The 14,746-nt window shown below is 42.5% G+C and overlaps 1 protein-coding gene across 1 annotated transcript in view; it reads right to left on the reverse strand.

Annotated features, from left to right (window-relative positions):
• Window positions 1–345: 345 nt before the first annotated feature.
• The window catches only part of LOC126160312 (acetylcholinesterase-like), a gene marked incomplete at its 5' end in the record, with an annotated part of 424,414 nt that continues 410,013 nt past the window's right edge, over window positions 346–14,746 (reverse strand). The window contains one exon of the mRNA XM_049916899.1: window positions 346–592. Within this exon, the coding sequence (XP_049772856.1) occupies window positions 346–592 (247 nt within the window). The remainder of the gene's footprint in view (window positions 593–14,746) is intronic.

Raw genomic sequence — 14,746 nt, forward strand, 5'->3', positions numbered from 1 at the left:
GCGGAGTGTGCGCTGTTATGAAACTTCCTGGCAGATTAAAACTGTGTGCTCGACCGAGACTCGAACTCGGGACCTTTGCCTTTGCCCGCGAAAGGCAAAGGTCCCGAGTTCGAGTCTCGGTCGGGCACACAGTTTTAATCTGCCAGGAAGTTTCATTCTCGCACGTGCCGAGGGTGTCATCATCTTCGTTACAGTCACCATCACTGTCGTCATCTCGGTACAAGGCATACTGGTCTCCATCTGCGTTTTATACAAAGTCATCAAATGAAATAATTTTTTTAAGTTTTAACGCCGTGTGCCTGAAGTCCGGTACCATGGTCGCAGGTCTCCTCCCCCCGCCCCCTTTCATATCACAGTAGTGAGATAATCAATAGAGAAATGCAAAGCTTCGCCAGAAGGCGCCGAGGGGTACTCACTGGTCATGGCGATCAGCTGAGGTAGGTACTTCTTCCAGAAGGCACACTGCTTGAGCCGCGGCCCGCGCCCCGTCTCGCTGGAGTTGATGGCCAGCGTGAGGAACTCGCGGCCGTACGCCGTGTGCACCGGCCAGTAGGTAGCCGTCCACGTGCCGTCCTCCGACTTGCTGGGGTTCCTGCGGGCACAGGTAGGCGCACCTCAGTCCACGAGCCTCTTCTGCGGGCGAGCCAAACGTAATAATGAGTGATCATTTATGTGCCAAAACAGTTTTTGTGGGGATACTGATAACTCAAAAAGCTTTACGGGACGGCATAAACTAAGAAAAAACTGCATCACATATAAACGTTGACTGATGTTTCAGAAATACTCAACCGGCCATTAAAATTTCTACACCACAAGGATGACGTGATACAGACGTGAAATTTAACCGACAGAAGAAAATACTGTGATATGCAAATGATTAGCTTTTCAGAGCATTTACACAAGGTTGGCGCCGGTGGTGACACCTACAACGTGATGACATGAGGAAAGTTTCCAACCGATTTCTCACACACAAACAGCAGTTGACCGGCGTTGGCTGGTGAAACGTTGTTGTGATGCCTCGTGTAAGGAGGAGAAATGTGTGGCATCATGTTTCCGGCTTCGGATTGTAGGCTATCGCGAATGCGGTTTATCGTATTGCGACATTGCTGTTCGCGTTGGTCGAGATCCAATGACTGTTAGTAGAATATGGAATCGGTGGGTTCAGGAGGGTAATACGGAACGCCGTGCTGGATCCCAACGGCCTCGTATCCCTAGCAGTAGAGATGACAAGCATCTTATGCTCATGGCTGTAGCGAATCGTGCAGCCACGTCTCGATCCCTGAGTCAGCAGATGGGGACGTCTGCAAGACAACGACCATCTGCACGAACGGTTCGACGACGATTGCAGCAGCAGGGTCTACCAGCTCGGAGACCATTGCTGCGGTTACCCTTGACCCTGCATCACAGACAGGAGCGCCTGCGATGGTGTACTCAACGACGAACCTGGCTGCACGAATGGCAAAACGTCATTTTTTCGGATGAATCCAGGTTCTCTTTACAGCATTGTGATGGTCGCATCCGTGTTTGACGACATCGCGGTGAACGTATATTGGAAGCGTGTATTCGTCGTCGCCATACTGGCGTATCACCCGGCGTGATGGTGTGGGGTGTCATTGGTTGGACGTCTCGGTCACCTCTTGTTCGCATTGACGGCACTTTCAACAGTGGACGTTACATTTCAGATGTGTTACGACCCCTGGCTCTACCCATAATTCGGTCCCTGCAAAACCCTACATTTCAGCAGGATAGTGCACGACCGCATGTTGCAGGTCCTGTACGGGCCTTTCTGGATACAGAAACTGTTCGACTGCTGCCCTGGCCAGCACATTCTCCAGATCTCTCACCAACTGAAAACGTCTGGTCAACTGAAAATGTGGGGTCAATAGTGGCAGAGCAACTGGCTCGTCAGAATACGCCAGTGGCTACTCTTGATGAACTGTGGTATCGTGTTGAAGCTCCATGGGCAGCTGTACCTGTACACGCCATCCAAGCTTTGTTTGACTCAAACAACGGCCAGCTTTGGTATAAAAGATCAGTGCATTAACAGAGCTAGGATTTGTACTCAGGTGATTCATGTGAAAAGGCTTTCGTCGCGATGATGGCAGTACGCCGAATGATAGTTGAAGCCAGACGAAATCGACATTACATTTCGCAGTATTCTGCGTCGACATTGTCAAGAGTGTGCCGAGAATACTAAATTTCAGGCATTATCTCTCACCCGGACAACGCAGTGGCCAACAGCCTTCACGTAACGATCGAGAGCTCAAAATGGTTCAAATGGCTCCAAGCACTATGGGACTTAACATCTGAGGTCGTCAGCCCCCTAGACTTAGAACTACTTAAACCTAACTAACCTAAGGACATCACACACATCCATGCGCGAGGCAGGATTCGAACCTGCGGCAGTAGCAGCAGCGCGGTTCCGGGCTGAAGCGCCTAGAACCGCTCGGCCACAATGGCTGGCACGATCGAGAGGAGGCGTGTTTGCGTAGAGTTTCCAATTGGTTGGTCGGTTGGTTGGTTTGGGGGGGAGGGTGGGGGATGGGACCAAACAGCGACCTCATCGATCTCATTGGGGCAGTTAAGAATGGGGAAGAAAATCGGCATTGCTCTTTCAGAGGAACCATCCCGGAATTTTGCTGAAGCGATTTGGGGAAATCACTGAAAACCTAAATCATGACGGGCGGACGCGGTTTGAAGTGTCGTCCTGCCGAATGCGAGTCCAGTGTCTAACCACTTAGCCAGCGCGCTTGGTATAGTTGTCAGTTTTAACAGGTAAGTTCACTGCGTGAAATAGCAGCCGAAATCAATGTGGGACGTACGACCAACGTATCCCTTAGGGGAGTGCGGCGAAATTTGTCGTCAATGGGCTATGGCAGCAGACGATCGACGCGAATGCCTTTGCTAACAGCTCGACGTCGCCTGTCGCGCCTCTCCTCGGCTTGTGACCCTAGACGAGTGGAACACCGTGGCCTCGTCAGACGAATCCTGATTTCAGTTGGAAAGAGCTGATGGTACGGTTCGGGTGAGGGAGGTGCAGACCCCACGAAGCTATGGACCCAAATTGTCTACAATGCACAGTGCAAGCTGGCGGTGGCTCCATAATGGTTTGGGCTGTCTTTACATGAAATGGACTGCGTCCTCTGATCCAACTGAACGGGTCATTGACTGGAAAGTCATTGACTCGAAAGTTTAAGTTCGGCTACCTGGAGACCATTTGCAGCCATTCATTTACTTTGTGTTCTCAAACAACGATGGTATTTTTATGGATGGCATTGCGCCATGTTCAAAACAATTGTTCGCGATTGGTTTGAAGAACACTGGGAAGAGTTCTAGCGAATTATTTTGGCCACGTAGATCGCACGACATGCATCCCATTGAACTTATATGGGACGTAGTCGGGAGGTCATTTCGGGCACAAACTCCTGCACCGTGAATACTTTCGCAATTATGGACGACTGCAGAGGCAGTACGGCTCATTATTTCTGCATGAGACGTCCAACGACTTGTTGAGTCCATGTCACACAAAGTTGCTCCACTATACTGAGGAAAAGAAACTCCAACACGATACCAGGAGGTAGGCCATGACTTGTCACTTCAGAGTATATTTTCTTTAATTTTCATGGTTGGTGTGTCTGACTCTTGGAAGGTTGCTAACTTATTTTTGGTATTAAATGAAAGTGTTGTGAGCTCCATTTTTATTCGATGTTTCACAAAATATAACTGCACATTGGATATTTTTAAAACAGAAGTCTTCAACGATACGATATTGCAGTGCCTGTGTTATTCTCAATTACAAGGGGACCGTACGAACTTACCCTCATCATTTCAATCGTTTTGACAGTTTGCCTAGAGAATGACCTGAACTTCCAGGAAGACGCAACTTCCACCTTTTTCTACAAAATCGAGTTACAAAATTACAGGCCTACTAATATATTTTGTACAGTCGTAAGCTGAAAAAAATTGGGTTAATAGGCGGTTACTTCGGGATGCGCGAAGTCTCTTGATCGACTCTTTCTACCAGTCCTTTTTCTTCCCATTCTCACGTTATTCTGGGAAATTGCAGTATTAAAAGAATCACTCCCACGTATATTCCACTGTGTAGCCTGTCGACGTTTATTTTTACATACGTGCAAGGAATTTTACGTAACGACTACCAAATTGCTCGTACATCGTCGAACGGAGTAGAGGGATAGTTTCTAGAGAAGTTTAATAAAAATTTAATCGGTCGTACACTAGCACTAGTATGTCCAAACGTATGTACAAATATTCGGTGATATATTTTGATATGTGTGGTAAGCCGCTGAACTGTGTGATAATAAAGAACCTTTTATGAATGCAAACTTCTTTTCTTTTTTTTTTTTTTTTTTTTTTACACTGAAAAATCATGCACCTGCAAAAATTCGTCGCTCATCACACTTGCTGTATGTCACAGTAATTGTTCTTTACGGTAGCTGCAGTACTGATTTGACAGTAAGTTCTCGTGATATCCTTTTGTTACAGTCTCTTTACGAACACATTTTTGTGTACTTTTATTGCTAAATATTATGTAAGCAATGAATTAATCTTTAAATATTGATAATTTTTACAGTAAAAGTAATTCTGTTATTAGAATGGGAATTAAAAGTACCTATAGGAAGATCCATCCAGAGATCTTGCGCATATGGGACTGATGTGAAATTTTCAAATTCAATCTTTTCGAAAACGGGAGGAGTTGCACCACCCCCCTCCTGTTTACATATGTTGAAGTCCTAGTAGTGCTCTGAACGGCCTGTCTATATCAATGAAAACCGTGAGCGGAGGTTTATACGGTCTCCTTGTTAGCGGAAGGCAGTTATTCAAAGTAAAGCATGCTGTGCTTGTTAGTACTTTTTTTGCTGGTTTACTGCAGCACAGCATGTTAATATTCATCACTTTCGAGCAGTACCCAGTTTCCAGCGCCACACGTTAAGTCACTTAAGATTGTAAGAGCCCAGTTTAACGTCACAGCCAGGACACGGTAAAATCATTCACAGTCAAGCATTGCGTTACAATATTAGGTTCAGTTTGGTTGGGAAGTTCAGATTTTATTTGTTTCTGAGACGTTCTTATCGTTACAATGCAGTGTTAGTGTTCGCTTATGTGCCATTTAAAATTTGGTATTTTATTTAGGCACTTCTGGTATTTAAATTTGCAGGACAATTTTTACAGAAGCATTTCGGATATTTATTTCTAATTTTATGTACATTTTTTATTTTTATTTTCTGTGCTGGAATCGGAAGACATGCACTGTGATGTCACTCATCGTTTCACAGTTTATTCCACTGTACAACACAGAATTTCGCGGGATAGCTTCTTTAGTATTCAGTTTTAAGTTGTGTAATTATTTCTAGTCAAAGTTAACTTCAATACAGTAATACAGTTTCAGATGGATTCGAGGATTCATTTCAACAGAAGCCTTCACGTAAGCACATCGTTTGCATTGTTCAGGTTCACGTTACAGCACACACGTTCAAGAAAGTTAGAGAATAGGAAGCCAGTTTACTTATGGAACAACAAAAAACAAACAATAATAAAAATCAAAACAGTAAAGCATGTTTTATCAAAGCTATTTCAATATATTCGTTATTATTCTTAAAATAGTTCGTTATTATTCCTAAAATAGTTCGTTATTATTCTTAAAATAGTAGTTTTGTATAACTTGACAAATTATAAAAAATCTTTCCTCAACTTTCGTTCGTGCCTGATCTTTAATTCTTCGGTGTATTACGAGAAGGCTGCGGCCAAATGTTTAATCTGATACGCTTTAAAAACACGTAAGCTTTGCTTCTTCATCTCCTATAGTTATCCTGAAAATGCACGTAATATGGCAAAGAATCCTTTTCCTGCTCAGTATTTCTCAGTTTTTACTGTCTATGGCCGACAGAGCACTAATAACATATTTCCAGGATTAAGCTACACCTAATAATATATCCTTTGTTGCACGTGACAGTATCATAATACAATGCAACTTGTAAGGTATAATTTAACTTACAGGTCTTGAACCTTTACATGTATTATATCCAAGGGGACCAGACCTCTGTGCCAACACAATAGATACCGAAGATGAGACGGTGTTTATTGACATTACCGCAGTCCATCAAAAACTGTCATGGACAGCTGATTTCAAATATCTGACTGTTACTGGATTATTGAAATAATGTGTTATTAATCCCCTCCATAAGCAGAATGAAAGTGTTAACACTGTGCCTTGAACCAGAATTCCGGTCTTCATCTACATCTACATACATACTCCGCAATCCACCATACGGTGCGTCGCGGAGGGTACCTCGTACAACAACTAGCACATTCTCTCCCTGTTCCACTCCCAAACAGAACGAGGGAAAAATGACTGCCTATATGCCTCTATACGAGCCGTAATCGGTCTTATCTTTGTGGTCTTTCCGCGAAATATAAGTTGGTGGGAGTAAAATTGTACTGCGGTCAGCCTCAAATGCTGGTTCTCTAAATTTGCTAAGTAGCGATTCACGAAAAGAACGCCTCCTTTCCTCTAAAGACTCCCACCCGAGTTCCTGAAGCATTTCCGTAACACTCGCGTGATGATCAAAACTACCAGTAACAAATCTAGCAGCCCGCCTCTGAATTGCTTCTATGTCCTTCCTCAATCCGACCTGATAGGGATCCCAAACGCTCGAGCAATACTCAAGAATAGGTCGTGTTAGTGTTCCATTAGCGGTCTCCTTTACAGATGAACCACATATTCCCAAATTTCTACCAATGAACCGAAGACGACTATCCGCCTTCCCCACAACTGCCATTACATGCTTATCCCACTTCATATCGCTCTGCAATGTTACGCCCAAATATTTAATCGACGTGACTGTGTCAAGCGCTACACTACTAATGGAGTGTTCAAACATTACGGGATTCTTTTTCCTATTCATCTGCATTAATTTACATTTATCTATATTTAGAGTTAGCTGCCATTCTTTAAACCGGTCACAAATCCTGTCCAAGTCATCGTGTATCCTCCTACAGTCACTTAACGACGACACCTTCACGTACATCACAGCATAATCAGCAAACAGCCTCACATTGCTATCCACCCTATCCAAAAGATAGTTTATGTAGATAGAAAACAACAGCGGACCTACCACACTTCCCTGGCGCACTCAAGATGATACTCTCACCTCCGATGAACACTCACCATCGAGGACAATGTACCGGGTTCTATTACTTAAGAAGTCCTCGAGCCACTCACATATTTGGGAACTAATCCCATATGCTCGTTTCTTAGTTAGGAGTCTGCAGTGGGGCACCGAGTCAAACGCTTTCCGGAAGTCAAGGAATATGGCATCTGTCTGATACCCTTATCTATGGTTCGCAAGATATCATGTGAGAAAAGGGAGAGTTGCGTCCTCAGATCCATGAAGATGCCTCACATTGAATGTTGGAATCACTGTTTACCACATACAACCTCACCCCTGGTAATGACATTGTCAGTACTATGACATGAAACTTGTTAGTCTCAGTACTGAGAATGTTGCCGATTAGTTTTCGAATATCTGATACAATTACCAAAACACCTCACCGTTACTGTCACACACAGCCTCTCCCCTGGTAGTAGCATTGTTAGTATTGTGACATCAAACTTATTATTCTGAGTATTGAGAATATTTTCAGTATTGAGAATATTTTCAGTATTAAGAATATTTTCAGTACTGAGAATATTCATAGTATTGAGAACGTTACGCAATAGTTTTTGAATATTTGATATAACGCATCATCTTTAGAATATCTGATACAATTACCAAACCATGTTACCAGACTATGTTATCCTATTATCAAATTGTAGTACAACACTTGCGATTGCTATAACATTGCCCCGAAATATGTTGCTATAAATACATCACACATTAGACAACTGGTGCCTAACTTCCTCGGTACTGATTCATGAAACAGTTCTACTATGGCTTCATAACAGATGTTATTTTTCTGTAACTGAGTTACCTTTCTTGGAAGTTTCGTCTTTAATACTGAATCGTACCATCATAACATTTCACTAATACAATTAACTAAGCAACAGTGAAGATACGAAGATACATGTTACTTTATTCTTCTGACTCACAGTCCAAATCGGAAATAAATGCCCATAGTCCCATGTTAGTCAACTGTGGGTACGTGTCATAGAGTAGTAATATCTCTGGAGTGAGCATTCAGATGCTGAGAATAAACTTTGTGTTGTCAACATAAAATGCCCCCTGCCAATTTGACCCGGGGACGGCGAATGTTTGCCCGTAAAGTGCCCTGTAGTTTGAGATTTTAAAATGTAATTAGATCGCTAACACAGAGATTCTCTAGGAGGTGCAGTAGATTTGGTGCAGACATCATAAAAATTTCCATTTTATACTTGGAATAAATTAGACTCATAGTTTTTATGAGTCAGTTACACGAGAACAAAAACTGTTTCGTGCAACGACTGTTAGAAAACATAGGCGGCTGGCCGTCATTTACATGACTGAGCTCATATGTATATTCCAATAATAATTACATATTAAAGGCTACCCTGACAAATGAACAATAAGCCATAAATAACTTGTACTATAAATGCGATATATCGTATACACAAAGAAGGATAACCAATAAATCAGCAGTCTAGGCCGTAACATTTGCTAACAACAGCGGCCTATATTTGATCAGTTACTGTTAAATAATGAATTACCATAATTAGCGGCAATTTTTGGCCTTGTTGACAGTCTTTGTTTCTCCATTCAATCGTGTAAACATATTTAGCGAGCAAACATTTTACTGCATGCCTATTGAAACTAAGCAGATACTCTATCAACGCAAAACAACGAAATTTCTACAAGCTGAAGAAATATTATTTGCAGTTAGGTGAAAGGGGCAGAAGTAATTCGAAACTTTTAAAATTTGTAACACTGCTAGTAAGGTTGCTACATCAAATTTTTTCGCTTGGTGGTCCTGTTTGAAATCATAAGCTTTGTTTAACATCCACACAAATGATCAACCACTACCTGAAGGAACACAGAGCTTCATGTATGCAGATGACTGTGCTATCACAGCCCAAGCCCTCTGCTTTGAAACTGTTGAAGAGAATCTGTCCAAAGCACTGAGAGAACTGTCAGCTTACGATAGGGGCAACCAGTTGAGAACAAGTCATGGAAAACACAGACTTGCGCTTTCCATCTTAAAACCCGGCAGGCAGCTAGAGGCCTCAATATCACCTGGGAAGAAACATCACTAGAACACTTTACGTATCCCAAATACCTAGGGGTCACCCTTGACCGTGCATTAACATCTAAGAGGCACTGCCTAAATACCAAGCAAAAATTGGAAGCCAGAAACAATATCATTTGAAAGCTAACAGGCACAACGTGGCGAGCACACGCCAGCAGTGTGAGAACCTTTTCCCTTGCATTTTGTAACTCTGCCGGAAAATACACAAGCCCAGTGTGGTTCAATTCTGGTCATGCCAAAACAGTAGATGTCGCTCTTAATGATACTTGTCGTATCATCACCGAGTGCCTGAAGCCTACCCCTCGGGGTAAACTGTACAGCCTCCCGGGAATTACACCCTCCCCCCCCTCCCCCCGACAGCCGCCGAGAGGTAGCAGCAAAAAGTGAGAACAAAAAATCAGAAACTTCTGAATCTCACCCCCTATATGGCTATCAACCAGCAAACCCACGAATAAATCCAGAAAGAGGTTCCTCAGATCTACCGAGGCTCTAGTTAGGCAACACAGCAATGCCGAATCGAACTATGGCGTGCTAGGCTTACCAGTATTGTGGGATGGATTACTCCAAACGAAAGACTGCCACCCGGCTACACAGAGAATTGGAATACATGGAGATCCCCCAACAGACTACGCTCGGGTGTCACGAAATGCAAGCTATCGGAAATCCTAACCTTTGGCGGGAGGAACCAGTCTGTTCACTATAGAAGGGTTAATAGCGCAATGAATATAAATTTGCAACTCCTCTAGAATATCGAGCTTTTGCCGTTAAGGCTCAACATGTAGTACTTTCATGCCCTTATTTACAACAGGAAAGTGTAGCCTTCATTTTCTAGGTGATAGCCTAGAGGACTACTGTTTTTGCAATTATATTCCCTATACCTAGAAGCAAGGTCCCTTCCTGTTGCCTGGCGTAGGCATTACTGCACGAGCCACAATGGATTTATACACGCGGTTTCTCTTCTTTTTCCCTTAATTTATCTAGCTTGTCGCCAAGGCAATGACGCAAAAGCAAACCTAGTTTCTTACACGTATAAAACCTTAGTTTCGCATTAGCCTTCTTGCAGGCGTCACCTATCCCATCGTAACTGGGACCAAAGTAAGACAATGTTACCACCCCTCGTTGAAAATTATAGTATCCATTGCAAGTATGGATTTTTTAGTGTCACCACCAGCTAGTCCAACCAGAACAACAATCTTGTTCTATTTAGTGATAGCGTCTCCACTAAGCTGCAGTTCAGTGATTCTAACGAACACCAAGGGAAAGTATGCTCGCTTATGAACGAACGGGTGACATGATTGCGAATCGATAACAACGTCGGTGGAAGTTGGCTTACGATAATAGTCAGTAATCAGACTTGAACATGTCCTAGTTGTCTTCAAATACAAAAAAGCTTAGACATTCTTGTTTTTCCATTTCCACGGTAAATTTGGTTTTATCGTTCATACGATTGAGAGCGAGCACGAAGTTCATAAAGAAAAAGCAAAACGATAAAGGAAGATTGAGGCCTTCATTGTTGTGTTCGTATCACGGTCTCAAACTGTTCACCTTAAGCAGTGATATACGCTACACAGTGATTCCGGATACACTCTACTGCACACTGAGTTTTGCGTTGACTTATCGTAACAAAAGCCACTGTTACACACTATTTCATGTCTTCATCGTCACCTGCGAAGTGAACACCACAGTAAGAAGACGCTAGTGGCTGCCAATTTAACTTTGCAGAGTGGTCATTCCAAAACCGTTGAAAATAACACAGCTTTACTGGCCATGAAAACTGATGTCTTTTTGGCCTGTCAAATGATTTCCTTGGGAGGAGAAATTTTTAATTATCACCCATGGCAAATACTGGACCATACGTTTTGTCTCCAGACCATATAGACATCAAGTTTAGATGTCATATTGTAACAGTGTTCCCCAGTGTTAATGGCTCGAAACTATAATGGAGGCTGCTGGTTTTCGACGGTAAAACTACTTAACCGTCTTGGTCACTTGTCACGATGACTCAATAAAGAGATACTACTATAAAAGCTCGAAACTATGAACACAGGGTACTACTGTATAAGCTCGAAACTCTGAGCACAAGCTAACCACGATATCACCCATGCTGCCGCTTAGGTAATGTTTAATGTTGTGCCATCGCAGAACCATTTGGTAAAATGTATCTCTCACTAGCCTCAAATTTTCCCGTGCTATTTCTTGTGAGTGATTTTCTTTTCACCGACTAATAACAGCCTACGCAACGACCCGTAAGAGCTGATCAGTTTATGCACCGTTTGCCACTTAATTCAGCGTTATTTCGTTAAGAGACAATGTGTATCTAAAACTGAAGAATTAATTAAGTATATTCAGCAACTGATGCTGTCTACGAGTAATATTTAATATTTGGGTCAACATTTGTAAAACTCTAGTTCCTCTCTCGCAAACCCCACCTTATGGGGAGAGAGGGAGAGTTTTAGTTTCAGCGAATCAAAATTTACGAAGTAAGTAAGTATTTTTTATTTATCTGTTACCATTTTCCACCCAAAAATGAGAACATGGATCTTCTTGAATTATATACCCAACTGCCAAGAATCAAAACAAATGTTTAAGACAAATTGTACGTTGTTTTTTAATTAGAATCTGATTCTGCAATAAAAAATGGGGGTTCCAATTTGAAATTTTGGAGTTGCCTTCCGCCCTCCCCCCCCCTGGGGCTGGGGGTGGCGGGCTAATTTTAGCACAAGCAGATGTCCCCCTCGAAAATAATCAACTTTGGATTCTACACATTTTTTCGTGTGAAGCTTATTTTTCGAGTTATTCTCGTTTGTCAACATAAAATTTACACCCTGTATATGAACCGTTCGCATTAAATATTTTTTTTTTTTACTTATTTACCGAATCGCTTCGGACCGTGCGGCCAAACTTGCTTGTTCATGGAACGAGCCAATACATAGTTTACAGAATGTTGATTTGATAATTTACAAATATAAACCATTAATAAAACGGGAAGAAAGGATTTACGTATAAAGAAAACAAAGTAGAGATAAATCCTCAGGTAATGCGAGGAACTCCTGTACAGAACAGAGTGTGTGTGGCACAAGGAAACCTTTCATATTGAAATTGAATATTTGTGGCATTACGCTCATTTTTTTAAAAAATTTCCGCTGGAAGGTTACTGAAAACGAAACCTGTTTGATAGCGCACACTTTCCTGGGCTTTAGTAGCTATCATATCCAGCTCCGAGATTCTTTTCTTAGAGCAGCATAGGTTTCAGCATTAAGCGTATGGCGTAATCAGTGATGTGAGGTACTAGTTGCAGAATGTGCCTCTCTCGGAGGAAGGACCACAATAATTGTAATCTATCAGTGGGACTGGTTGATATTTTCGGAGACTGAGCGCCAAAACTCTAACAACCTTTCATTAATATTTTATTAACGGTTTGTTAAACCTGCTTAACATTCTGGAACGGGTATCTTCAAATAGCAACCTATCACCGGCTTATTTCAAAACTCTGAATTACGTACAAAACTAAAAACAAAAGCCAAACGAAAAGGCAGACAAAGCACTTGGGGCGCCTTCGGATCTCCGCCTAGACTTGGCTCCCAAGCGAAGTAGCGGAGCAGCCTAGCACATCGGAAGGGGCAGTCTTGGGAAACAGTCCTGTCGTCTGTCTGGCGAGATTAGTTATAGTTCAGTTTTTTTTTTTACGTAGATTCAGTGAAGTGTAATTCACATGGGAAGTGGCAGTCATGGTAGACAGACGTTTGTCTAACATGGACGGTTATGTGTCGATTTTACGCAAATTCAGTGAAGTCTTAATCAGATCGGAAGGTACAGTCTTGGTGGACAGACGTGTTGTCTGGTACGATCGATCAGATCTTAATTTTGTGCATGAATAATCAACTAGAACACGTAATCATTTACTCGTGTCACAAGACGGGTATATATACAGGGTTATTACAAATGATTGAAGCGATTTCACAGCTCTACAATAACTTTATTATTTGAGATATTTTCAAAATGCTTTGCACACACATACAAAAACTCGAAAAGTTTGTTTAGGCATTCACAAATGTTCGATATGTGCCCCTTTAGTGATTCGGCAGACATCAAGCCGATAATCAAGTTCCTCCCACACTCGGCGCAGCATGTCCCCATCAATGAGTTCGAAAGCATCGTTGATGCGAGCTCGCAGTTCTGGCACGTTTCTTGGTAGAGGAGGTTTAAACACTGAATGTTTCACATAACCCCACAGAAAGAAATCGCATGGGGTTAAGTCGGGACAGCGTGGAGGTCATGACATGAATTGCTGATCATGATCTCCACCACGACCGATCCATCGGTTTTCCAATCTCCTGTTTAAGAAATGCCGAACATCATGATGTAAGTGCGGTGGTGCACCATCCTGTTGAAAGATGAAGTCGGCGCTATCGGTCTCCAGTTGTGGCATGATCCAATTTTCCGCGGGCTACGCGTGAAACTTGCCCGCACGCGTTCAACCGTTTCTTCGCTCACTGCAGGCCGACCCGTTGATTTCCCCTTACAGAGGCATCCAGAAGCTTTAAACTGCGCATACCATCGCCGAATGGAGTTAGCAGTTGGTGGATCTTTGTTGAACTTCGTCCTGAAGTGTCGTTGCACTGTTATGACTGACTGATGTGAGTGCATTTCAAGCACGACATACGCTTTCTTGGCTCCTGTCGCCATTTTGTCTCACTGCGCTCTCGAGCGCTCTGACGGCAGAAACCTGAAGTGCGGCTTCAGCCGAACAAAACTTTATGAGTTTTTCTACGTATCTTTAGTGTGTCGTGACCATATGTCAATGAATGGAGCTACAGTGAATTTATGAAATCGCTTCAATCATTTGTAATAGCCCTGTATGTATATATATCTGTGTGTGTGTGTGTGTGTGTGTTCTACTTAAGTAAATAATAGGGGTATTCCTAAACAGTGAACGAATCAGATATTTGCGTGATATCTGTTCCTCGCTAACAGCTCATTGCGGCCTTAAGAAGACGGAGATACCACCTACTTGCAGGAGCGCTGAGAATCAGGACTGGGCTCGGGCCAAAATGTGTGACTGAGTCCCATTTCCAAATTTATCAACCTAGTTTTATTGTTATTTTAAAAGAACAATTGACATGATTTAAATTCGGGGAATCCTGGAGATACATAAAAAAATGAAACTGGGATGAAACACAGAATAAATATAGTTCCTTATTAAATACTAAGTATATCTTCACAAATGCAAACGGTTGATGCATAACAGTGCACGGTACCAAGGCCGCACGCAAAAAATAAGTTTTTCAGGTGTCATATCTCGTCTACTGATCACAGAGATAAGGCGTAACTGCTTTGGGTAGCCCTCGACCTGACGACCACGTGTATATGTATCAGGAGAATTGCTATTCTGTAGGTATATTACAGTACAGGGTCAAAATTTACACATTGGACACTTTCTCCAGTCCAGGCAAATCGAGAAAATCGCTTGGTTCTTTTGCATCAGGTGTGGTGTAGAGTGGACCTTAGG

Source organism: Schistocerca cancellata, chromosome 2, assembly GCF_023864275.1.
Source record: "Schistocerca cancellata isolate TAMUIC-IGC-003103 chromosome 2, iqSchCanc2.1, whole genome shotgun sequence".
NCBI lineage: Eukaryota > Metazoa > Arthropoda > Insecta > Orthoptera > Acrididae > Schistocerca > Schistocerca cancellata.